Source organism: Podarcis liolepis (genome assembly GCF_965112155.1).
Source record: "Podarcis liolepis genome assembly, chromosome: 3".
NCBI lineage: Eukaryota > Metazoa > Chordata > Lepidosauria > Squamata > Lacertidae > Podarcis > Podarcis liolepis.
In genome coordinates, this window is record NC_139557.1 from 102,607,350 (window position 1) to 102,634,416 (window position 27,067).

At 41.0% G+C, this 27,067-nt stretch overlaps 1 protein-coding gene across 8 annotated transcripts in view; it reads right to left on the reverse strand.

Annotated features, from left to right (window-relative positions):
* The window catches only part of THADA (THADA armadillo repeat containing), a 155,604-nt gene that overhangs the window by 79,046 nt on the left and 49,491 nt on the right, over positions 1-27,067 (reverse strand). For 6 of the 8 annotated variants that reach the window (XM_083494023.1, XM_083494026.1, XM_083494025.1 and 3 more), the window contains exons 27-28: positions 9,894-9,983; positions 7,659-7,790 (exon numbers count right to left, since the gene is read on the reverse strand). The exons of the other annotated variants lie outside the window; for them this stretch is intronic. In XM_083494023.1, the coding sequence (XP_083350149.1) occupies positions 7,659-7,790; positions 9,894-9,983 (222 nt within the window). The remainder of the gene's footprint in view (positions 1-7,658; positions 7,791-9,893; positions 9,984-27,067) is intronic. 8 annotated transcript variants of the gene reach the window in all.

The window sequence follows — 27,067 nt, forward strand, 5'->3', positions numbered from 1 at the left end:
CAGCAGGAGGCCCCATTAGCTAAAGTGGTGCTTCAGGTTAAGAACAGTTTCAGGTTAAGAACAGACCTCCAGAATGAATTAAGTACTTAACCCGAGGTACCACTGTATAAAATAAAAGTGTCTAAACCTTATGCCCTCTTTCAGTCTGAGGCCCCACCCTCCAGTCAGGCCTGAGTGTGATTTCTTTCTTTCTTTCTCTTTCTTTCTTTCTTTCTTTCTTTCTTTCTTTCTTTCTCACACACGCTCCATATCCATACAGACATTCAAAACATCCAGAACACAGTGGATTTATAATACTGATACGAAGTTCAGTTCTGACCATAAAGCAATTTTAGATGCCCGCTCCCCTCATTAACAAAATGTGGTGTCTCTCCTCCCCAGAAAAACACTGTCTTAAGTGTAAGGCAGTGTCCCTAGTCTCAAAAAAGAAAAGAAAAAGTCTATTTGCAAAGTTTATCATATTGAAAAGCCCCATTTTCCTTTCCACTCCAGATCAGCTTTTCAACAACTGTAGGTTTCGCTTCTGAGACTGATAGGAATTTGGCTGTTATTTGAAGTGGTCATTTAACAAGCGAGCTGAAACGGAGCCACTCCTAAGCCCACTTGTGTATAACATTTCTAAGAAAAGTTATCTCAGCGAGATGAAAAGCTGCACTCCCCACCCCCCCTCGCATGTGTGTGTATATAGATTTTTACACCCTAGAGAAATATTTTCCCATCATATTTCAGAGCCATCATCAAGCCTGCTGGGATTTTCTATTTCAACTAGATGTTTATTGTATTTTACAGATGCAGTTTTTCCAACCCACAATGACTTCAGCTAGCTTTGCGTAGCAATTTGTTGAAGCCACATGGGGTTCATTACAAATTCTTCTTTTCTAACCATTTAGCAAATATTCCTCCAAATAAAGAATGATTCTGCCAACTTGAAGCCATTTAGAGAATAACACGAAACCAGAAAGACTGCTTGCTAGTCATAGCAATATTTTATCTTGGTGTCACCAAATGGAGATGGGTAAGAAACAGCCTGAGAAACTGATTAACTGGTTAAAAAACAATGGTTACAGAGAAAACACTTTTTCTTCCGGAGATCCCTTGCCTATTTCTGACTTTGGTTGCAATCATGCACCACACTTACGAATGCCTAACTCCATAGACACTGGGGAATTGGGCAAAACAGGGGGAAGGAGCTGAAAATGCCACCCCCAACCACCGCTTGAACAGGGTGGTCCAATTTCCGGTTGAGTCCAGACCCAATTGTTGGTGGCTTTTCTAAACACATTCCTTTCCCTTCACTTCCATTTATGCTTCCTCTTATACTAGTGTGAAGACCTAATGGCTTGGTTTGCATGTTGCACTATCAATCAATCAATCAATCAATCAATCAATCAATCAATGTATTTATTGTGCATAGCCACACTTAGTATGGCTATACACAATAAAAACTATGGCTTAGCATACGTGCAAGCGTGTGAGCTCCCCAAAAAGAGGTTGTAGGGGCTTTGCTCCTCTATGGTTGTTCTATTGCTGTGCTGAGCTAAGCCATAGTTTGGCTCCCCCCAGACAAACCACAAGCTTTAAACTATAGTATAAAACGATAAAACGAACTGAAAGATGTGAAACTTAAGACGATGCTTCCTCCCTCGCCGCCGTCAACCCTAAATCATACCTCATACCTTAGGAATTTGTCTGTACCTACCTATCAGCGTTTATTTACCAAAGCCAGACTAAATGTATTTCCCTCAGAAGTTCTAAATGGGCGACTGAGAGGCATCAATAGGCTTTGTTTATGTTCCCAGGACATCGTTTGTATGAAGCATATCCTACTGCATTGTGGACAATATGAGCAAGCAAGGGATCAACTCACCAAACCCTTACCGGAAAATTTGCCGGGAAAATCCGAAGCCTCCCATATTAAATATCTTTTGGAAGACAGGTCAAATGATATTACACTGGCCGTGGGAACCTTTTTTTCCCGGAGGTTATAAGAAACAAAGATCATTTTGCCCTAGATAAAACAAAATGACTGCCTTGGTTTCTTCCATCTGTCTGTCTGGTCGTTTTACCTGTATCTAGTTTTGAAATTGTTTTATGGGTCTTTGGACCGCAATAAAGTTTTGATTTGATAAACTATAGGACAAATGTTGGTTAAAGCTTGTGTTTTGCCTGGAGCAGCCTTTCTCAAGCTGTGGGCCCCCAAATGTTGTTGAACTACAACTCCCATTACCCCTAGCTAGCAAGGCCAGAGCTCAGCGATGATGGGAGTTGTAGTCCAACAACATCTGGGGACCCACAGGTTGACAACTGCTGAGAGAGAGCTAAACCACAAGCCCAGGTTGGGATGATGCAACATCCCATGAGAAGGAGCAAAGAAGCAAAATTTTTCCTGGAGCACACACAGTCATGAAAGACATGGTTTAGCTTAGAATGATGTAATACCCAGAACAAAGTTGAATAGCTCAGTCCTCCAGCACACATTAAAAGTACACCATAAACCTTTTAACTCTATACAGAGGCAGTAATCTGTAACCTCTGAGTGTATTATTTATTTTTATTTTATTTATTTAGATTAAATTTGTATACTGCCCTTGATCCACAGATCTCAGGGCAGTTCATAACATAAATATACAAGATAAAAAACAAACCTAGCATTATTACCTCTCAGTGACAGGAAATGGACTTTCTTTCTCTTCCCACCCACTGTTCCAGAAAGATTGCTTTGAAATTCACCCAGATTTGAAAAACAGCTTGCCATCTAGCACATGTCATGATGCCCAAGGTTAAATTTAAAACGCTAGGATTTAACTCAGAACTCATTAAAACTGCATTCTTCATTAATGGAGTGTTGCAAGTTCATAGCCTTGAATTTATGTATTCATCCTTGCAACAACAACAAAGTGGGGATAATTGTGGGTGAATAATTAAGATTATTTTTTTTTAAAAAAAGTATGCAGCATCGTAATAAATCTAGCATTTAGGAGGGAAGGCACAATTATAAAATTAACCATTCTAAAGCATTTCAGAGCTGCAATCCTGTACCCACTTCTTGGGGAATAAGTCCCATTAAACTCACTGGGACTTGCTTCTGAATAAGAACATATAGGATCTGCCTGCATATCATTAGTACTGTGGTCTCACTATTCTGGAATATTAGCTTCCATAATCCAATATTAGGAAAGAGAGATACCGCTGAAATTTGTCCCCCCCTCCAAAAAAAGTGCCAGTACTTCCTTTATTGTCGTTTTCAACACAGACTATCACCTTAGCCTAGAAGGTGCATGGAGCCTTTCCCAGAAGTCAGAACCTCTTACAGTTACATAGGCAAGAGCATCTGCTAGAGCAGTTCTGCAGTATGAAATGAACCCACCTCCATCTCCAAGTACCGCAGGTGCAATTGGTAATGCAAAACCAGTAACTGATTTTGTAACTATAATATGCTTAGCTGGTGCTGCAATTGCATTTTCCCATAAGCACTACAGATGAAAGCAGAGAGGAGGAAGTGCACAGAAAGGGCATCACAGAGCGAAATCAATTAGCTAGTTTTTAGCTGAAGCAAATCAAAAGAGCTATGGGGAGGGGGGGGGGAATCAGTTAATGACAAGGAGGCACATTAAATACAGGCATGCGTAATATCGGAAACAACTCTTCTGTATACATAATACCAAGCACATTAGAAATGCATTGTGTCTTCTACCTATCAAAAACAAACATTTAAAAGGTGATTCTATTTTTAGGCAGCTCAAGGGCAATGCTGTTTGAACATCTCTCAAGGCAAGATATGGATTGCTTTACCGAGCAAATAAGCAGGTGACTTGCAACACCCAAACCCACAGACATTACTATTCGTATTTGTATTTCCACAATATTGACAAGAGTTATTAATTTCCAGATTAAAAAAAAATGTTTCAGGCATAACGTCATGTTATTTAAAACTGTTCATTAAATATTGGCCCAGTCACACCTCAAAGTCTATTTTGATATGAGACTCTCAACACTCTTAACAGCTAGAGCTTTTTAAAGAAGGAAGGAATTCCTTCTAATTTACTAAGCTACAAAATACTTATAGAAATCATTCCATTGTCTTTCTTACATCTTTTACAGCCTCGAAAGCCTGAAAATAATTAGCAGGGTTCTGGTTTTTACAATTTTATCTTTATATTGTACTTAATAAAAAGTGGCATATTTGACTTCAAACCCAAAACTACACATGCTAAATTTGGCCCGGTAAAAAGGGGTGGGAGAAAGAACATCATAAATATTTACAATCTATTGCTACAGAGGCAACACTTGGGCATTGCACTCACTGCTTACAGAATCACAGAATTGTAGAGTTGGAAGGAACCCAAAGAATCATCTAGTCAAACACTTTGCAGTGCAGGAATCACAGCTAAATGACCCCTGCCTTGTTAGAATGTCCTGCCCAGTAAGTAGCAGCAAAAGTATTAGGCCCTGTCCACCACAGAGCAGAATTCTCTTAGCTTTGCTTGAAAAGTTTTGGCAAAAATCTTAGTGCTTCCTACTAATCTGCCAAGTTTCCCAATTAAACACAGAGAGAATGATTACGGCGCAGTCTTATCAATGCCTTTTTCAATCAAAAGTTATTTATGTTCTGAACTCGAATTCCTACTGACATCTGAAAGAAGGAAAAACCCCACTTAAGAGGTATTTGCTGTGTTTCGGTTCCATTGCATCCAAATCCTACTCAAAACATTCCGGTATTCATTCTGTAATCGTGCCACGTTTTAAATCAATTCACTCGTATGAACTATTATCAAGTACTCTGCATGTTCCTGGTATTTTCTCTAGGGTTGAGTAGCAGGAAAACAACAATCAGAATTGGTATTACTGTGTTATATCCAGGGTATCCCTTCCACAAATGGATGAGCTCCATCCTTTTGCAATCTTGATTTATATGTGTGTAATGTATTTTTAATTTTTAATGTATTTTTAATCTTTTGTTGGAAGCCGTCCAGAATGGCTGGGGAAACCCAGCCAGATGGGCGGGGTAGAAATAATAAATTATTATTATTGGCATTCCCACCCTCTTTTCCCTTCTTGATTTACATTCCAAGATTCCACTCCCTTCCGGCACCAGAGGCTGAGATCGAATGCTTTCATTTTAGGAAAAACAACAACAACACCCAAACTATAGTATACTCTATCCATGGAAACTGTTGTTTCTTCTGAGGCCCAGTTTGGACAAAACATTAAACCATGATTTAGCCTTAGAGAAACAGATCCTACTTGAGTGCTTCCTATCTTCTCTCCTCCGGCACGGCCATGAGAAGATTGGAATCACCCCCCCCCTTACCAGTTTAAGTTAGCTTGTAACAATGTCCAAATTGGGAAATGCCATTTGTTTTAAACTATGGTTTATAGAAACAAGCCAAGAACAAGATCAGACACCACAATTCAACCTTGGCCTGTTTCAGTAAACCACAGCTTAAACTAACCACAGTTTCGTCCTGTTGTGCATAATCACAAACCGTGGTTCGTCAAAGCTGGGAAGCAGATCCTTTCAATCTCCTCCTTGTGGCTTCACTGGAGAATAAGGGAGGGGAGAGTACTTAGGCAGCTTGTTCCTATCACTAAACTATGGCTTGAATTAACTGTGGTTTATTCAAACGAAACAGGATCTAAAGCCATGGTGGAAGGTTCCTCTCAATGCACACTGAAGATGAGGAAAGGGGAGTGACCTTAAACCAAAGCCTCCAGAGATAATATGTTTTTCAGAATAATGCTTTTTTGAGATAACAAAGGCTATCCTCAACATTTTCTATTTCTTTCCCCATTACAGTAATTACAAGGGAACAAAAACAGACTAAAAAATACAGCGAGTGGATCCTGAGCTCTCAGTTCCACTGATTAATCAGTTGGGTCCCATTTTAATCAGCCGCAACTTTTGTTTATTTTAAGAACTACTGATTAAAGCTGGCAGCCCTAAGTAAAGCCGAGTCCCACCATCTACCCTGTGACCAAGATGGAAATATCTTTTCATGATGTGAGAATATCCTAGGGCTTTGCTTAAAGCATAGAACAGATTACTCTGTATGAATTCACAATCAATCAGAACTTGCCAAAATTGGCAGGCAGAATTTCCACAGAAAGCCATTTCTGATGATCAGGAAACAGCAACAAAATGGAATCCCTCCAATGGATTGCTCATAGTCTTACTTTCACAGTTAATATAGTTCTCTCAGTTATTTCTTTTCATCCAAAGCATGCCTATTTCGCTAAAAATTACTAGCAAAGGACACCCTAACCCTCCATTCAAAGATTTTTAAAGGTTATAAGGATTAATCTACAATGTATTTTACAATTAAACTACCAGGATAAAATGTGCTTTTAATAACATGGTGAATGACTGATAAAAAGTCTTCTAATTTAACTTTGGAGTATTCTGACCGCACAGAAGATTGAGATTTGTTCTTGTAAACGTTTAATCTGACTCACGTTGTGTAAATTACTTCAGCACAGCCAAGCCAAGTGTAACTCAACTCCCACTAAATGGAAAATTCCACTTAGGCTTTGAATACTTTCAATTCAGCTTAATTAGATTTTTTACAAGCCAATGCTGTATTGTTTGAGGTGCAAGGCTGAACATATTCTCAGTGCCTGAATATATATATATATATCAGTCTCAACACCCATGGATCAATAAATACTTGGTTCTGTTTGTACAGGTCTTCCATAGCTTTACAATTTAACTATAACCAGAAGCAAGTAATTGCTGGCCAGCATACAAGGGAAGGGCTCCCTTGCCTTTGCACGTGATCAAGAAGCTTGTACAGAATCCACACAACAGAACATAATTGTTTTAATTTTGTTTTTAAGGCAATTAAACCAAACGTTTTGGTTCAATGCAGAAATACACAACTTTCACCAGATGTAAATGGGCCACAGGTGTATTTGCTATTGCGCACACCAAACCATTCTCTCTTTCTCTCCCTTAAAAAAAATTACATTTATGTTCTGCTCATACATATGAGTGGCAGCAGTCTTACATCCACAAGATCAATTGGGTTCACACCTGCTTTTCTTTAGCAGTGCTGCAGCTTCAGGTGTTCCCAGACAGACCCCAATCACTTCCCTTTCCACAGAAGAAAATGGCTGCAGCCTCAGAAAGACACAGGGAAAAAGAAAAATCCACATATCTCCTTCCTCCAATATTTAATATGTAAGGTGTTCTACACAAGTAATCTCTAATTTTCTCATACAAATAGAACACTAATTACTAGATCACGTAAAAATGTGAAGACACTAGCGGGATTGAAATAAATCCTGCAACGAAATTTAAGACATTTTATAACTTTCTAGACCAAAGAGACAGAGTTGACTATAAGGATATAAAGGTCAGAAGTGGAGGTTTTAAAGTGTGATATAAAGACTTGAAAACAAAAAACCAGTTGAAGGGATGGAGGGAAGTCACGAGCTTGGCACAACAAAGAGTATTTTTATTTGCTATTGTAATGTTGGAAATATTGTGTTAAAAAAATTAATTAATTAAAATTATATGTTAAAAAAACAACACTGTACTAGATCCCATGTGGAATAAAAATGTGGTAGGTGAACTAAGGAAGACACTTTTTTGAATTAACAATTGAAATAGCATTACCAGGTACCTTGAAGTTATTTGTGAAGTGAAATGTACAACTTACCTCAAAATAAAGGGAGCGAAGGGTGCCATATTAAGGGCAGAATATGTGCCATCCATCGGTGATGGATACAGCTTCCCCAAAATCAAAAGCAAAAGGAATAAGCTCGGGTGCAGCTTAAACTCACCCGTCCCACTACATTGAAAAAAAAAAGTTAAGATCATTAAACACATTCATGAAAATATTTGCCTAAGTCTACAACTATTTGACAATATACTAGACGTTGCTATAGATTAGGGGTCGGCAAAGTTTTTGTGGCTTGGGCCGGTTCACGGTCCGACAGACACTGCAGTGCCCCAGAGTGCAGGAGCTTCCTGTAGCCATTGGGAAGCCGCCCAACATCGTGGAAGGTGGTCCCCAATCCACTCCGGTTTAGCACGGCGCACGGGAGCCGACTGAGCGGGCGGCGGGGGTCCCCGAATGGGCAGTGGGGGTCCATGGGCCTGTTGAAGCACTCTGGGTTATGGCCAGCTAAGTCATCTTCCAAACAGAAACACTTGAGTCTAACAAACATAAGTTAGTAATGCCCATTGATTTTAATGGGTCTAACTGGGAGTATGACTTAGGAGGCAGTTTCAAATCATAGCAGGCAACGGCAGAGCTTATTGAAATGGCAGAGCTACTGCCACATCCACAGGCCTGCTACTTGAGCCAGCCAGGAGATATGGTAGGGGCTGGTCCAGACCAGTGCCGGATTTACGTATAAGCTCAACAAGCTATAGCTTAGGACCCCACTCTCTTGGGGCCCCCAAATAAATTTAAAGGGGAAAAAACACTGGGTATACATTTCCAAAAATGTACAAGATTGAAAACAAATAAAATAAAACCTACATACAGCAACAGTGTTTTGTGCAGAATATGGACCTATTAGGTCCATAAATTACCATATAGCACATGGATAGGCAAACTAAGGCCCAGGGGCCGGATCCGGCCCAATCACCTTCTAAATCCGGCCAGCAGACGGTCCAGGAATCAGCATGTTTTTACATGAGTAGAATGTGTGCTTTTATTTAAAATGCATCTCTGGGTTATTTGTGGGGCATAGGAATTCGTTCATTCCCCCCCCCCAAAAAAAATATAGTCTGGGGCCCCCCCACAAGGTCTGAGGGACAGTGGACCAGCCCCCTGCTGAAAAAGTTTGCTGACCCCTGATATAGCATATATTCAACACAAAAAACAGTGACGATTTGTTGTTAACAAAGGACAGCTGGGCATATAGAGGGCCCCATTACCTTCAGCAGTTTAGGGCCTCATCAAACCTAAATCTGGCCCTGTCCAGACCCATCCCTGAAACACCGCAGCGTTATCAACTGCAGTAGCTTCCACCTGCCTCCCATGTGGATGGACATATTGGGCCAATCCTGACTGGCATGTCCTACCTGTTGCCAGTGGAGATCCCCTGATGGGAAAGGCCAATGGATCTTGGAAGAGCTTGGGGAAGTGGCCTCTCCACATCACCCAAACTCCCTTCAGCATGGCTTACTGGTGGTTTCAATTGCTCCGCTAGGTAGAGGCAACTCTTTTAAATGATTGAAAACACTGCAGACATTTCTCTTTCATGCAAGTGTTATTAGTTCACTACAACTCTTTAACCATTTAATTTTGTTCACTTAAGTTATCAGAAACAGCTAATGCTTAATGCTCCCTTTTTTTTAGATAATGCTTTACTTCTGTATGCTTCCCCACAACACACCTTTTCCTTTTTTGCTGCGTATAAACCCAAACCATAAGCATACAAAATTATTTCTCAAATTACCTGGAGGAGAAAAAAATCAATGAATACAAAGCTGGACTGCAAAATAATTTGTATGAAATGGAGCGGCTTGTATGTACATAAATATCACTCAGATTAATGTGTAACCAGTTTGGTTTTGGCTGCAGTAAAACAAAAACAAAAACTACAAAAAATAAATAAATGCTGATGGGTAATTCCGAAGAGACTTTGAATTGAGAGTGCAATTTTTATTATTATTTTCCATCAGTATATGGACAGCTAGAACAGAATGTTTTTAACTTTGACTATTTCAGCTGTGTATTGTATTAATTATAATGTTGTGACCTGCCCTGGGGTCCCTGATGAAGGCTGGGCTATAAATAAACTAATAGCAACAACAGCCTACTTAAAAACACATAGACAGCACTTCTCCAAATCTGTTTTTTGCTCCAACACTGAAAGCCTAAACATTTGACAATGGATTCAATAGACAACTGACAATGATAACAATGGATTCTTCTTACCTGTCCACTGTGCTAGCTACAGCTTCCAACTGGCTGAGCAAGAACGGATAAAGGTTTGGAAACCGAGTGAAGAACTCCCTCCCTGTCATTCTGTAGAAGAAGAAAAAGATTTTCCAACACACAGTTGCATGGAAGTTTCAAGACTATTATGTAAACACAAGACTTATATGTAATTATGTACAACCCAAATAATTTTGTTTTCTGTGCCATTTATGTACCACAAGATGGGAAAACATCTTTTTTTTTTTAATCAGCCAATGCAAAATAGGCAGGTCACAAAACCAGACTTCCTAAAAGCAGCTTTTAAACAACATAAGTTATACTTAAAGCTTCATAAGCATGTCCCTTTTTTCAAAAATACAAACAGATATCATATCCCACTGATTTATTTATTTTTAATGTCATAGTAGCCATTATTTTGATAAGGTAAATCCAAGGGTTAAGGAGGGAAAGGCGATAGCAAAACCATCAGAAAAAAACACGTTTTCCACTTAAAATGTTTTTTCAAATAAACACTGAATGCCTATCCTAAGCACATTGATGTTTTTATTGTATGACACCTTATTATATTTTATATGAGAGTGCTGTTTATAAATATTTAAATAAAATAAATAATAAAAAAGCTTCCATATTTCAGGTCAAGGAACTAATCTAAAAAAAGTCTTATACCTACAGTTCCTTTAATATTTATTAATGAAAATAAGTAAGGTTTTAACGTATGAGTAAATCACCACATGGCAAATACCAGCCAAGATTCCTCCAGTGCTCAGCTAAGACAACATGCCTTAACCACAAAGCACTGGCCAAATATTGCAAAACAGATCAAAACAAATATTTTAAATGAAGCAAGCACAGAAAGCTTCCACAAGGGCACAAAAAGGTAGGAACCTTAACCTGTTCAATACTACAAGCATACTGGCAGGGGCCTTGCTTAGAGTTTCGTTTACTATATTTTTCACCTATTTTAATGTCCAAGGAGAACTGGTTAAAGCCAATTTTGTTATTCATAACTGAAGATCTCCACAATATAACATTTAAGAAAACCAGAGCCCTACATTACAGATTCCCATGAGAGGTGGTGGACTCTCCTTCCTTGGAGGTTTTTAAGCAGATGTTGGAGGGCCGTCTGTCATGGATGCTTTAGCTGAAATTCCTCCATTGCAGGGGGTTGGACTTAGAATCATAGAATCATAGAGTTGGAAGAGACCACAAGGGCCATCGAGTCCAACCCCCTGCCAAGCAGGAAACACCATCAGAGCACCCCTGACATATGGTTGTCAAGCCTCTGCTTAAAGACCTCCAAAGTAGGAGACTCCACCACACTCCTTGGCAGCAAATTCCACTGTCGAACAGCTCTTACTGTCAGGAAGTTCTTCCTAATGTTTAGGTGGAATCTTCTTTCTTGTAGTTTGGATCCATTGCTCTGTATCCGCTTCTCTGGAGCAGCAGAAAACAACTTTTCTCCCTCCTCTATGTGACATCCTTTTATATATTTGAACATGGCTATCATATCACCCCTTAACCTCCTCTTCTCCAGGCTAAACATGCCCAGCTCCCTTAGCCGTTCCTCATAAGGCATCGTTTCCAGGCCTTTGACCATTTTGGTTGCCCTCCTCTGGACACGTTCCAGTTTGTCAGTGTCCTTCTTGACTTGATCAGGGGCCAGCAAACTTTTTCAGCAGGGGGCCGGTCCACTGTCCCTCAGACCTTGTGGGGGCCCGGGCTATATTGGGGGGTGGGATGAACAAATTCCTATGCCCCACAAATAACCCAGAGATGCATTTAAATAAAAGGACACATTCTACTCATGTAAAAACATGCCGATTCCTGGACCGCTGATTCCCGGACCGTCTACTGGCTGGATTTAGAAGGCGATTGGGCCGGATCTGGCCCCCGGGCCTTAGTTTGCCTACCCATGGACTAGATGATCCTTGGGTAAAATTCTATGATTCTATAAAACAGATAAAATGCAGGATCTTCTGGAATTAGAAAATGGAAGCAGCAGACAGTATCTCTCTACTAGCAAACAAAAATTGCAGGAAATCTGGTCTGATTATTCCCACATATAAGGAGGACAGGTAAAATCGATCTAAGGAATGACAAGGCCAGAACCAAGAACTTAAGGTTCTATTTAAAGCAGCCCTGGATGGCACACCACCAAAATGATAATTGGAACATCTTCCTGGGGTAGTGAAGGCCCTGAACTGACCTTGCCCATAGGAGTTGAATAACAGGCTCTTCCAGAGACTAGAAAGAGCTTTATGTTTGGGCTGAGGCTTTGCCTGAGCAACAGTTGTCTTCCTAGCTCTTTGTCTTAGCAAAAATGGTCTTTGTAGTGCTTTACAGTGAATGTTGGTTGCAACTCCCTGGCACCCCTCCTACTGCTGCCTTTGATATTTGAGATATAATAATGTAAAGTGATGAATAGTAAATTGGAAGAGTTAATCACTATAGGAGGGACCATCGGTCTTCCAGAGGGAGCATGTGAAGAAGAAGAAGAAGAAGAAGAAGAAGAAGAAGAAGAAGAAGAGGAGGAGGAGGAGTTTGGATTTGATATCCTGCCTTTCACTCCCTTTAAGGAGTCTCAAAGCGGCTAACATTCTCCTTTCCCTTCCTCCCCCACAGCAAACACTCTGTGAGGTGAGTGGGGCTGAGAGACTTCAAAGAAGTGTGTCTGGCTCAAGGTCACCCAGCAGCTGCATGTGGAGGAGCGGAGATGCAAACCCGGTTCCCCAGATTACGAGACTACCGCTCTTAACCACTACACCCCTTGTTGCAAGCTTGTGTTTCTAACTGGAAACCTGAGGACGTGTCTGAATTTCCAGCAAAGCCTTTTCCAGCCTGGTGCACTCCTCGTGTTTTGGACCACATCAACTCCCATCAGCCAACACATGGCAAAGGCTGCTCTAGCGCAAGAGAACCATTATTAAAGATCAAGGCTTCAAACCTGCAGCATTTGAGCAACAACAGCCAAACACTGACTCGACAGTGTTGCACAATCCCAGCCTCACACCTGTGACAAACATGGCAGGTTAGGTCATGCCAACCTCTGACAAACATGCCAAGTTTGATCATGTCTTCAATAAGTTGCTGAGTATTTTAAATTGAAGACAGCACTCTCAACCTCTGCCTGCAAAGTACAAGATGATCGGAGATAAAATATTAATCTTAAATATAGTGCATTTCAAACATTCTTCTAATCAAGTCCTCATCTTTCAAACATATGATAGCCATGGAAGTTTTGGTTAAGGCAGGTGTGCAAAATATTATAAATTTATATAGTGCTGTATTGTGTTTTTAATATTCGGTTGGGAGCCACCCAGAGTGGCTGGGGATACCCAGCCAAAAGGGCGGGGTATAAATAAATTATTATTATTATTATTATTATTATTATTATTATTATTATTATTATTATCCAAATTATTATTTCACATCCCATAATTTCACGGCTGATTTTAAACAGGGGTTGGTTCAATAAGTCATTTTCTTAAGTGCAGGGCTATAGTAACAAGAGGTACCTGTCACTGAAGGAGGAGATTTTCTGTTAGCATAATTTCCTAATCTAATTAGGAAATTATTCTGGGAGGTAAATGAAGGACCACCAACTCCAATTTACCAACCTTACAACTTGGCGGCGCCCACCAAAAAGGGACATAACATTCTCCAGCTAGGCCGATCAAGTTTACAACTAGGATCAAGAATAGTCTTGAAGTTTAGTCATAATGACGTTGGGATTTGTAATTTGGTATCCTGTATCAGCCATGACTGTTTTCCTCTAAGCTTGCAGACTGACTGGAGAAGGCATGTCCCAGCAAATGCACAATTCTTTCAACCTCACTACTAAGTGACCACAGCCAGTTGCCAAGCATTTGAGATTAGACAGGAGGGCTTCTGACTAACAGGTGGCTACTTCTAGTACTAGACAGATGTTCACCCAATAAGTAAAAAGAACCAAAAGAGAAATGTGACTATACTATTACTGGTACAGTGGTACCTCAGGTTACAGACGCTTCAGGTTACAGAGTCTTCAGGTTACAGACTCAGCTAACACAGAAATAGTACCTCGGGTTAAGAACTTTGCTTCAGGATGAGAACAGAAATCGTGCTCTGACGGCGCGGTGGCAGCGGGAGGCCCCATTAGCTAAAGTGGTGCTTCAAGTTAAGAACAGTTTCAGGTTAAGAACGGACCTCCAGAACGAATTAAGTACTTAACCTGAGGTACCACTGTACTGCTTCCCTAAAATCTAAAGCAATACTCTGTGTGAAAAGATACAACATCAATTCTGCAGTAATTGCATACCACTTAGAAAGAGATCTACTCTACCAGACTTAAAATGACCATAGAATCTCTACGCATACAAATCAAGTTGTGACAAATACAGCAGTCTTCAGCACTATCTTTCGCACTCCCAGGGCAAGCACAAATATGTTGTTTTATATGCAATACAGTGGACCCTAGAGAACCACTCTAGATACATAACTTTTGGGTTGCAAACACGGCAAACCGGGAAGTGTATACTTCCAGGTTTCATTGCACGCGCATGTACAGAAACGCTCTGCGCGCCGCACGCATGCGCGGAAGTGCTCTACAGCGCCGCACATGTGCGCAGGTGTGGCACCTCCAGTTATGGACTTTTCAGGTTACGTATGGACCCCCGGAATGAATTTAATACGTATCCGGAGGGTCCACTGTATTTATATCCTAGACTTCCCAAAAAAAAATTCAAGATGGCAGACGAGGGGTTATCTCATTCTACGCTCACAACAACCTTGCAAGAGGCAGAGTGACTCTCCCAAGGCTAGTTAAGAGCTTCAAAGCGAAGCAAATGTGAAGCCAGAGCTCCCCAGTCTAACACTCTATCCCCTAGAGCAGAGTTAGCCAGCAGGGTTCCCTCCCAATGTTTTGAACTAAAGCTTCCGTCTTATCCCTGACCATTGGCCATGCTGGTGGGGCTGGTGACTGCTATAGTTCAAAACATCTGGGCAGCACCAGGTTGGCTAATCCTGCTCTACAGTATCCACCCATTTCCGGTCCTCTTAGCTTTTCAAACAGGAAAATATACTGCTGCGTCAAACGCTACTTAAAGAATACTTTCCACGTACTAAACAAGCAATCTGGACTGAAACAATCCAGAATGTTTGCAAATAACTCATTTAATTTTCGTATACCGAGATTGTCAGATAGAGAGACTACATGAAGATGACAAATTGATGGAACAAACAGTTACTGATAATATTCAGATGCGGATTTTGGCACGGGAACTACATTGAATTAAAGCCTAGAAAACCTTTAATGTTAACTGACTTTGATAGGTCACAAGATAAACATCACTCCAAAACTTGTTTACAAGAAGTGCCTACAGATTACTTTTAACGTTTCCATCTCAAGTTTTGTTAGTCCTCCTTCATATTTTCCTTTCTTGTACAACTATTCTTTTCAGCTTTTCAATGTTTTCCCCCTGCACAGGCATGAAGCCAGTTAAAGTTGAACAGTTTAATATTTCAGAACTTAGTATTAGCAAAATCACCCACACTGGACACCTCAGTTACTAAGATTTTAATTTGGCAAAGACAAGAAAATGCATAGAAGCAACACACAGTTCTCATCCAAATATGCCACATTTATATTATATCCCCCCCCCAAAAAAAAAATCAGTTGAAAGTTAAACAGGCAGAAAATGCATCAAATGGGCTAAGGGTGTCAAGTCACTGTTATCAAGTTTTCAAAAGGTTTCTGGCAATGTTCCCCACTGAAGCCTCCTAAGGAAATTCAGCAGTCATGGAATAAGAGAAAATATTAAGTGACTGGTAAACAGTGGAAAACTGAATGAAGTAGTTTTCGTAGTGGGAAGAAGAAAACAGTAAACCCCATACCATAACCAGTGCTTTTAACCAATATGTTGCTCTGAGAAAATTCCCCTCAGGAGGCAATTTTCAAGAACAAAAGGTGTTTATGAACATGGGATGAACTATGCAGATATGAGCCTTCCCACTTTGAATGCTTTAAGCAGCCGTGGACTGGGAGGAAGAAGATTTCAAGTAGTGGCTAGGAATGTATATATGCATGCAGAATCATTTCACTTTGGCCACACCTGAGTGTGACAAAGTAAAGAAGAGGCTGGGGAGAGAGTTCAGGAGAAGAGGGAAGCGCCATGTTATGCTCTTCCTGTCCTCAACTCACTTTCCTCAGAGAAGGAGCACCTAGACTAACCAGGAATCTCTGGATGCAGCTCAAGACTTTTTAGACTCAGGTGTGGGAGAGGGTGCAACAGTTCCTTGCACCAACAAGCCTAACAAGAAGATCACAGCCTGTGACAGAAATGTAAAGAGTGGAGCAAGACCGGGGCCGGATTTAGGTTTGATGAGGCTCTAAGCTACTGAAGGTAATGGGGCCCTTTATATGTCCAGCTGTCCTTTGTCAACAACAAATTGTCGCTGTTTTTTGTGTTGAATATATGCTATATGGTAATTTATGGACCTCATAGGTGTCTAAAGCCATTTGCACATAACAAAATATGTATTTTATCAAAGTAATTGTTGAACTGAAATACAATTAAGAAGGTCATCCGATTAAGCTGTTTATCGTATTTTATATTTTTCAGAAGAAGGATACTTTCATGACCTTGATCCCTGGGGCATATTAGGTGTAATGCTGTATGCATAATTCGTGAATCAGCTGTTCCATTTCTCAGTGACAAAAGCGTTAGTCAGGAAAAAAGGGCAGCCAATTTGAAAGGGGCGGGTTGTTGTTGTCTTTTAAGAGGCGGCTGTCCTTGCAGAGCCCTAAAGGTGCACTTTCCCGCCAAATATCCACAGAGATGCCAAATGGCAATCTCACAGAGACATAAATTAGCTAATAAAATAATAGGATACAATACTAATCCAATACCAGGACTGAATTAAGGATGTCCACAACCACTTTGTCCTTTTGCCGGCCCACAACTTAGATCATACAGCTTAGATCGTACAGCTCTTTTAAAAATATATACAGTGGTACCTTGGTTCTCAAACTTAATCCGTTCCAGAAGTCCGTTCCAAAACCAAAGCGTTCCAAAACCAAGGTGCGCTTTCCCAGAGAAAGTAATGCAAAATGGACTAATCCGTTCCAGACTTTTAAAAACAACTCCTAAAACATGAATTTTACTAACGAGACCATTGATCCATGAAATGAAAGCAATAAACAATGTACTGCAGTCACACAATCAATCAATCAATCAATCAATCAGTAGCTGAACTGGTTTCCACACAGTCACAAAAACAAAACAAAAAGAGCTGCAAAAACAATAATGCAAAATAAATAGCGAAAACAGACAGACCTCAGTGTAACACTAAAAACAGAAGTGCGGCACTCAAAACGGAAATGTAACATTCAAAACGGAAGTGTGGAACTCAAAATGGAGTACGTTCGGCTTCTGAAAAAAGTTTGCAAACCAGAACATTTACTTCCAGGTTTGCAGTGTTTGGGTTCCAAGTTGTTTGAGTACCAAGGCGTTTGAGAACCAAGGTACCACTGTGTGTGTGTGTGTGTGTGTGTGTGTGTGCTTTATCAACGCATTCTGTGTTACAGTCATACACAGGATAATAAGCAAGAAAGGCATACAGCTTATTCAATTCATCTTCCGAAGGCCTGCAATGACAAGGAAAGCGCAATCTGATCTAAGGGTAGAAGTCTCATACTACCCACCATAGGCAGAATATAATAGCAGCCTACAAACCATTTACTCCAGGCAAGGTGGATGGCCCTTAGCAACAGGTGAGGAGGAGTTGTTGTTTATGAGTATCTTGAACAAAAAAGTAAAGGAAACTACATTGACCCAAAAGAAAACCCAGAACCTAGCCAGGCAATATCTTTATTAGATCTCTTTATGAAACCAGATGTTAAACAAAACAGAGGAGAGGGGAAGCTGGCTTGACGCTGAATCCACGGAGTCTGCATTTAGTCACAGTCTTAAAAGGGAGTGTAGAGGGAGCCAGCAGGGTTCATTTGAATTGCCTCCAGTCTACTAGGTGCTATACCATGAAGGGGAAGATGAGGGAGGCTAACTGTGTTAAATAATACTCATCAGGTCAGTTTGATAATGGGTTGAAACTAACCAGTATGAAAGAAGAGATGAAGTTAGGAAGGATCGGTAAAGCTGTGAGTTTCACATAAACTGGCAACAGATAGGTAGCCGTGTTGGTCTGCCATAGTCAAAATAAAAAAATTCCTTCCAGTAGCACCTTAAAGACCAACTAAGTTAGTTCTTGGTATGAGCTTTCGTGTGCATGCACACTTCTTCAGATACCTGAACTAACTTAGTTGGTCTTTAAGGTGCTACTGGAAGGAATTTTTTTTATATAAACCGGCAATTTATTGTTTAATCAGTTCCCGGTTATCTGAAAAGTACAGTAAGCCTGCAACCTATGCACATTTAATTGTGTGCATTCAGCTTTAAATGCATGGCAAAAAAATTAATATAAAGGGGGTGCAAAGAGGGCCGGGCTCTGGGAAAAATGACTTTGGCAATCCCACCCGCAATTCAACCCCAATGGATTTGGAAGACATGTGATTTTGGCTTAAGGCGCAACCCCCTACATAAATTGTGGGTTTACCGTACCTTAAAGCTACATAGTATCTCAGTATTTCGATTAGGCCATAGCTAATCCTTACCTGGAGCAAAAAGAGCTTTTAAACTCTCAGCCTTGCTTCTCAGTAGGGATGTTCTCGTGGGAGAATTTGACTTCTTACAAGACCATCCCCACCTTAACTGTGTATAGTTGGAATTTCAGAAGTTAAATGCAAGAAAATGTAGATGTACTGTAATAGTATTCATTAGATTTATATACAGTGGAACCTCGGTTTTCGAACGTAATCTGTTCTGGAAGTCCATTCAACTTCTGAAACGTTCGAAAACCGAGGATCAAAGGGCTGTCAACAAATTCGATGGGGAAAATTAAGAAATGTGCCTGGGAAGCCATTCGACTTCCGAGGCACGTTCAAAAACCGAAGCATTCACTTGCGGATTTTTGGCGTTTGGCTTCCGAAACGTTCGGCAGCCGAAATGTTCGGCTGCCAAGGTTTGACTGTACTGCCCTTCATCACAACATAAAACATAAATGACAACCCATAACATGTAGTTTAAGGATCAAACGAGTCATATAGATGCTGTAATAAGTAATCTATAATAAAATGCAACAACAGCAGCACAAAACAGTCCATAATTACAAAACCTTGACTCTATCTAAAAGTATTTCTTAATCCTGTCTCCTATGGAAAATCACAGACCCTTCCAGCTCTCACTTAGAAATTTTCTCTTCATCTTATCCGTCCCTCACCCTGCTTGTGGTGGGAGGAATCTTCAGTTTTTAAATTCATCAGCAAGCTGTTTTACCTGCCCTTTATTTTGCTCACCTTTCTTTCCTATAATGGATGTGAACATACTCAATCAACTTTGATGGGTTGTTTAATTTTAAGCAGAACTCTAAAGCATTTTTTTAAAGTATAGTCTACTCCTCTGACCATTATCTTGTGCCAGCACTAACAAGGTTGATACTGCTTTCATCTTTTTTCAGCCAGAGTTGGATTTTCCTGGCAAAAAATTCATTACCTGTTAAGGATGCTCCAACACCAGGAGTTAAGAAAGCAGAGTTCTGTCGAAACAAATATTCCAGCTTGAAAGAGACATGTTTGAAAAAGGAACTAGGGAGTGTTTGTTGCAAAGAGTGCTCTGCTTTCTTAAAGGAGAATTCATTATTCCTTACAGCATCTGCAGGCCATTAGCCACTGATGTTTCTGTAAAAGAATACCCTCCACTAAAGAGAATGAACTTCTTGGGGCTTTTAATACACAGCTGAAATATGTTTTAAATCCAAAAATGGAGGGAGGGGAGGAGGTGACCCCATGTCAATAATTTAATGGCAAAACTTTTGGGGGGAGGAAGGGGGTCAATGCCACTTAGATGAATGGTTCACTAAATACGAGACTCCACACTGTTTCATCACATACATAACTTGATTAAGATGACTTTCAAGCAAAGTATACACTGCCTTCACTGAAAAACAGTGTGTCTGAGTTGACTAGAAGTGACCACAAAATTCTGTATTTACTAATCCGTGAGGAGTTCATTAATACTTTTGAGTAATTACTTGATACTGCAGTGATGAAAAATATGTTTGAACTTGCCCTCAAAGTGAATAATATTCTCATAAATCATATGAAAGGCCAAAACAAAGTAATCAGAATACTACAATATTCACATGAGCCAATTCACAGGATTCTCAAGTTCAATAGGTTTTAGCCTTCTTTTAAAATAAGATTTACCAGGGTGGTTTACATACAATAAAATATAGTTGAAAGGGCATAACAAATGTACAGGAAGATTTGTTGAAGAGCAATAAGGGACAAACTGAACTGAAATACAAGAGTGTTGTGACAAACCAACTAGATTTCCCAATTAGATATTGTGAAACATTTCAAAGGCACCGAAGGGGCGCTTCATTAGTTTAGGACTGTGCTGAGAGATTCTAGGCCTCATTAATCAGGAATAAAAGATAACAAAGACAACCACTTCCAAGTTTCCTGGCATGGGGATTCACAGCAATTTCATACCCACCAACCTAAATAGCCTCGGTCCTGTATACCTGAAGGAATGTCTCCACCCCCGTCGTTCAGCCCGGACACTGAGATCCAGCACTGAGGGCCTTCTGACGGTTCCCTCTTTGCGAGAAGTGAGGTTACAGGGAACCAGACAGAGGGCCTTCTCGGTAGTGGCACCCACCTTGTGGAACACCCTCCCTTCAGATGTGAAGGAAATAAGCAGCTATCCTATCTTTAAAAGGCATCTGAAGGCAGCCCTGTTCAGGGAAGGTTTTAATATTTAATGCTGTACTGTTTTTAACATTTGATTGGGAGCCGCCCAGAGTGGCTGGGGAAACTCAGCCAGATGGGCGGGGTATAAATAATAAATTGTTGTTGTTGTTGTTGTTATCATCATCATCATCTGGGGGATCTAAATCAGGACACTCATTCTTTGCTCAGCTGCTGTGGCATGAGTCAGCTGACTCCTACCAGAGCAACCAACCAAAAGGTGAGACATTCCAGGAGCCAATCAGAAGCTGGAATGCCTTCTGTAATTCTAGGATATCCTGCTTAAATTGGGGCGGTTGACTAGTAGGCAATTTTAAATCCAATGATACTTACACTGATAAAATCCAGTTAGGATTCCGCTGAACATAACTGTGAAATATATCTTCATTTCAAGAGTTAATACCTCTATTTTCTCTTTTTATGCAAGTTCACAAGAGCAATTTAATATTTATTTATTTATTTTTAAAAAGGCAAGGCAATGAGAGAAAGGGAGCTAAAAGGCTAATTAAGCATTACTGAATGCAAAAAAGATTGATAAATGTACCATTTGTTTTGCAAGGAACAACATACTTAAATATCAGAAAGCAAGCAACATTGCTTAAGTTCACTGACTTGGGAAAACATTCTTTTATGCTGCATAGTTCTAAAATAAATACTTTAGGGAAACAGAGAGCAAGCCATTATACCTTGGTTTTCATTTTCTTTCAGATAGAAACTGCTAGAGCAAACATTCCTACTAGTTTACGTTGCCTGTGTTTTTACGAAGTTAATAACCGAACTGTCAGTCAAGGCCTATATAAATACAGTAGTTGAATGCTTTCTGCTTTAGAAGCACTCTTATTTACAAGAGCAGCCAGCCAAGATTTTGAAATGACTGCATGGTCTGTTTGCTTTGATCTCTTTTATGCCTCAGTCTCTCAGTACCTGTTAGTTTGCTATTTATGATACCTTTGTGTATTTAGGCATGAGAAGAGCAACTGTGGGAAGCCAGCACTTCTTAAGAAATCAGTGATGTGAGGGGGTGCATCAGATGATAAGCAGGAATTTTTATTTTACTTTTTTTGAAAAAACAAAAAACCTCAAGGTAGTCATTTGTGAATGCAAAGAGACTGACAGGTGGGGGGAGTACAAAGGTGTTATTTAAGCATACATCAGCTTTGTGACTGTACACTCACACTGTACGTACCTATTGTTCAAGAAGTTTTCAGGATATCCCAAACTAATCTCAGCTCATTTACTGCCTTTGATTACTGCCTTGGAGGATTACCAGAGCCCTACCACAAAATGATTCACTTGTTAGCCTTTTGAAAGAACCTTCTCCCACGACTGACTGACGGAGGAATGAAGACTCCTAGAACAATTGCAGCATGCCTGCTTTGTGTACGTAATGCAGTGAGTCTACCTTGCATTCCTCTCCCAAGCAGATCAAACAGCAGTCGTGCCCAGACCTAGGGAGCTTCCTCTGCACAAACAGGAGACCCGAGGTACCCACTGATATGTGGGCAGCAAAGAAGGAAAAATGTAACTGGAATCATAGAATCATAGAATCATAGAGTTGGAAAAGACCACAAGGGCCATCGAGTCCAACCCCCTGCCAAGCAGGAAACACCATCAGAGCACTCCTGACATATGGTTGTCAAGCCTCTGCTTAAAGACCTCCAAAGTAGGAGACTCCACCACACTCCTTGGCAGCAAATTCCACTGTCGAACAGCTCTTACTGTCAGGAAGTTCTTCCTAATGTTTAGGTGGAATCTTCTTTCTTGTAGTTTGGATCCATTGCTCCGTGTCCGCTTCTCTGGAGCAGCAGAAAACAACCTTTCTCCCTCCTCTATGTGACATCCTTTTATATATTTGAACATGGCTATCATATCACCCCTTAACCTCCTCTTCTCCAGGCTAAACATGCCCAGCTCCCTTAGCCGTTCCTCATAAGGCATTGTTTCCAGGCCTTTGACCATTTTGGTTGCCCTCCTCTGGACACGTTCCAGTTTGTCAGTGTCTTTCTTGAATTGTGGTGCAAAGCAAAGATGGAAAACACAGTAAAGAGCAATGTGGCGGGTGGGGGGGAGGAGATGAAGGTTTTTTTTTTCTGCTGAACAGCTGACAGAAGATGAGTGAAAACTATATACAGTGGTACCTCGGGTTAAGTACTTAATTCGTTCCAGAGTTCCGTTCTTAACCTGAAACTGTTCTTAACCTGAAGCACCACTTTAGCTAATAGGGCCTCCTGCTGCCGCCGTGCCGCCAGAGCAAGATTTCTGTTCTCATCCTGAAGCAAAGTTCTTAACCTGAAGCACTATTTCTGGGTTAGCGGAGTATGTAACCTGAAGCATATGTAACCTGAGGTACCATTGTAACGTCATTCCATTGCTGCTAATAGGGCAGCTGGAAGAGAGCACAGGAGACATACCTGAAGGAGCGTCTCTACTCCCATCGTCCAGCCTGGACACTGAGGTCCAGCTCTGAGGGCCTTCTGGCAGTTCCCTTACTGCGAGAAGCGAGGTTACAGGGAACCAGAAAGAGAGCCTTCTTGGTAGTGGCACCCACCCTGTGGAACGCCCTCCCATCAACTTTTAGAAGACATCTGAAGGCAACCCTGTTTAGGGAAGCATTTGATGCCTGATGTTTTATCGTGTTTTTAACATTCTGTTGGGAGCCGCCCAGAGTGGCTGGAGAAACCCAGGCAGACGGGCGGGGTATAAATAACACCCATCATCCCTGACCACCCGCCACACTAGCTAGGAAAGATGGGAACTGTAGTCCAACAACACCTGGGAACCCAAGGTGGAGAAAGTCTGGTCTCGAGGAATAAGTTCTGTGTGTCACAGGTGCATTTAGCTCACTTGTACAGCAAATGGTTTCAAAAGCAAAAAATTCTCAGGTTCAATTCCAGAATGGGATGGGAAAGACAGAACCATGGCTACAGTTAGTGCAAATAATTCTGAGCTAGACAGACCAAACATCTGACTCCTTGCAAGGCATTTCCCTGTTGTTTGTTGTTGTTTAGTCGTTTAGTCGTGTCTGACTCTTCGTGACCCCCTGGACCAGAGCACGCCAGGCACTCCTGTCTTCCACTGCCTCCCGCAGTTTGGTCAAACTCATGCTGGTAGCTTCGAGAACACTATCCAACCATCTTGTCCTCTGTCGTCCCCTTCTCCTTGTGCCCTCAATCTTTCCCAACACCAGGGTCTTTTCCAGGGAGTCTTCTCTTCTCATGAGGTGGCCAAAGTATTGGAGTCTCAGCTTCAGGGTCTGTCCTTCCAGTGAGCACTCAGGGCTGATTTCCTTAAGAATGGAGAGGTTTGATCTCCTTGCAGTCCATGGGACTCTCAAGAGTCTCCTCCAACACCATAATTCACTGCCTTGCCGTGGCGAAGGGGCTTGAATGACTCAGAGAAGCTATGAGTTATGCTGTGCAGGGCCACCAAAGATGGACAGGTCATAGTGGAGAGTTTTGACCAAATGTGATCCACCTGGAGCAGGAACCGGCAAGCCACTCCAGTATCCCTGCCAAGAAAACTCCATGGACAAAGACAACAGGCATTTCCCTACGTTTCCACATTTCTTGTGAAGAGGGCAGATAACCATACTGAATAAAGTGTGTTACGCTACTGAACCATTACCGTCCCTTTGGTAAATTAGGTGTCTAACAGTCACCATAAAAAGCTCTACCTTTTAAAGTAGTCCCCGAGAATGTGCTATCTCCAACATGCATCAAAATTGGTGCTTGAACTTGAAGCAGCCTGCCTTCCTTGGCTGTACTGCCTGCTATCCAGATTTTTTATCTGATCCCTGTGGTAGCACCTAACATTATGAGAACTTGAAAGCTTTGTTTTCATTTGTTAATATTTTCCATCTCATCTACGAATCTACTGCCTTTTCTAGTAAACTATTTTTAAAAGTGAGAAATCCACCACTCGCTTGAAGTTCTCATTCAGAGGGTTTGGTCCAAGGCTATGATGCAGGAGGAGGTTAGCACTCATGAGCAATTTAAGCATGATCTTAGGCAAGCAAGAAGAATTTACCTGTGGAATGTTGTATGCATCTCCTTCTTTAAACCAGGTTGGTTCACCAGGGATGGCGGTTGCACTGGTGTGCACAACCTGCTACATAGAATTGCAGATTTGGAATGGTCACAAGAGTCATCTAGTACTATCCCCTTTTTGCTTCTGCTTTGCTTAAACACAGCTTTATATGTAATTTGAACTGAAAGCCATGATTAATGCCAACTAGGTATTGCTTGGAACAAACCGGTTTTAAACAGAGAAGCAAAAATGGAAGCTCCAGAACCCAAGGCTCAACGTGGCTTGTTCTCATCACACTAAAACAGGGGAAGAAATGGAGGCAGTGAGAGATTTTACTTTCTTGGGCTCCATGATCACTGCAGATGGTGACAGCAGTCACGAAATTAAAAGACGCCTGCTTCTTGGGAGAAAAGCAATGGCAATCCTAGACAGCATCTTAAAAAGCAGAGACATCACCTTGCCAACCAAGGTCTGTATACTTAAAGCTATGGTTTTCCCAGTAGTGATGTATGGAAGTGAGAGCTGGACCATAAAGAAGACTGATCGTTGAAGAATTGATGCTTTTGAATTATGATGCTGGAGGAGACTCTTGAGAGTCCCATGGACTGCAAGAAGATCAAACCTCCCATTCTTAAGGAAATCAGCCCTGAGTGCTCACTGGAAGGACAGATCCTGAAGCTGAGGCTCCAATACTTTGGCCACCTCATGAGAAGAGAAGACTCCCTGGAAAAGACCCTGATGTTGGGAAAGATGGAGGGCACAAGGAGAAGGGGACGACAGAGGACGAGATGGTTGGACAGTGTTCTCGAAGCTATTAACATGCATTTGACCAAACTGCGGGCGGGAGGCAGTGGAAGACAGGAGTACCTGGCATGCTCTGGTCCATGGGGTCATGAAGAGTCGGACTCGACTAAACAACAACAAAACAGGGGTGTGCACCCCCCATAGGTTGGTGGTCTACTTCTACCAACCTTGACCATTATTCACGTTGGCTGGGGCTCATGGGAGCTGGAAGTCCAACATCATTTGGTTCCTTACTCATAAGTTTAACTCTGATTGAACACTTGCAAACGTGTCCCAGGTCTCATAGTGGGTACCAGATTTTAATTTTTTTAAAAAAACCTGCCTATCAAACTTTTCCAACCATAGTTGAATGCATCTGATTTACACTAAGTCAGCCTTTGCAACACTGCCACTTCTTTCCTTAAAATTCCACAGAGAACCTGCTCTCCCACTGAAGCCTTCCATAAGCAGGCTGCACTATTCAATAATTAGCAGCGCAAGAATGATTTTATCCCCTAAATTCACTTACACACACAAAGTGCTTTCTTTCTCATCAATATCATCCAAGAGACATGCAGTCACATGAATTTCTCTACAGCCTGTTTCAGAATTCTGTAGCTCATGGGAGTTTGCCTTTGCATTGTTAACTACATCATGAAAAAGGAGAAAATCTTGGACTATCGTTAATATTCATGTTTGTCGAGGGGAGGTATCACTTTATTCAGCGGTTCTGTTCTGAATAAAGGAATGCTACTACAGAATAAGTGATGGCATTTTGGAGAAGCTCCTTTGGCAAGAGGGGAAGAAAAAAACAAAATCAATTCCTGAATAGTCTTTCTGATTAGTACTCAAGCACTAATTGGAAATTCAGAGAAATCTGCACTCAACATGCCAGTAAAAGGAAGAATCATTACTCATTCTTCAAAGCTGTAAACAGAAGATAAGTGTGTTTCAGGAAATTATAGGTACTGAAGTTCAATAGTTCAGGCATTTTTTCCATCCTCATTCTGTAACAGCAACAGCAGCAGTGATCTTTATACAGGTGTCCAAAAGAATAGCTTGTTACCTGCAAAAGTCATTCCACTAAATTTTTCACTGACACTGAGTGTATACAGCAAATCTGTTCTCTGTACCTGTAAGGAGTAAGTTTCCAAGCAGCTATTAGGCACATCCAACACCTAAAATTATAATGTGTGGAGTGGCCCTATGATAAATACACGGGAAGTAGGAAACCCCACTGTTGCTTGGAGTCCATATATAACAACAAGATATGGACAGGAAAATCTGCTACTCACAGCAGAGGCCGAACTTTTCGAGGCATTATGGGTTTAACAGCAAATCCTACACTACGTAATGAGGAACAAGGACACTAATAAAGAAATAATCACATTTCTTGCTGATTTGAACTGCATCTATATAAGTAGGGTTGCCATACTTCAAAAAGTGAAAATCTGGGCACAAAAGTTGTTGAGCTTTTTTTTTTTTTGCAAAATCTAAAAAAGAAAAGACAATTTTGGAG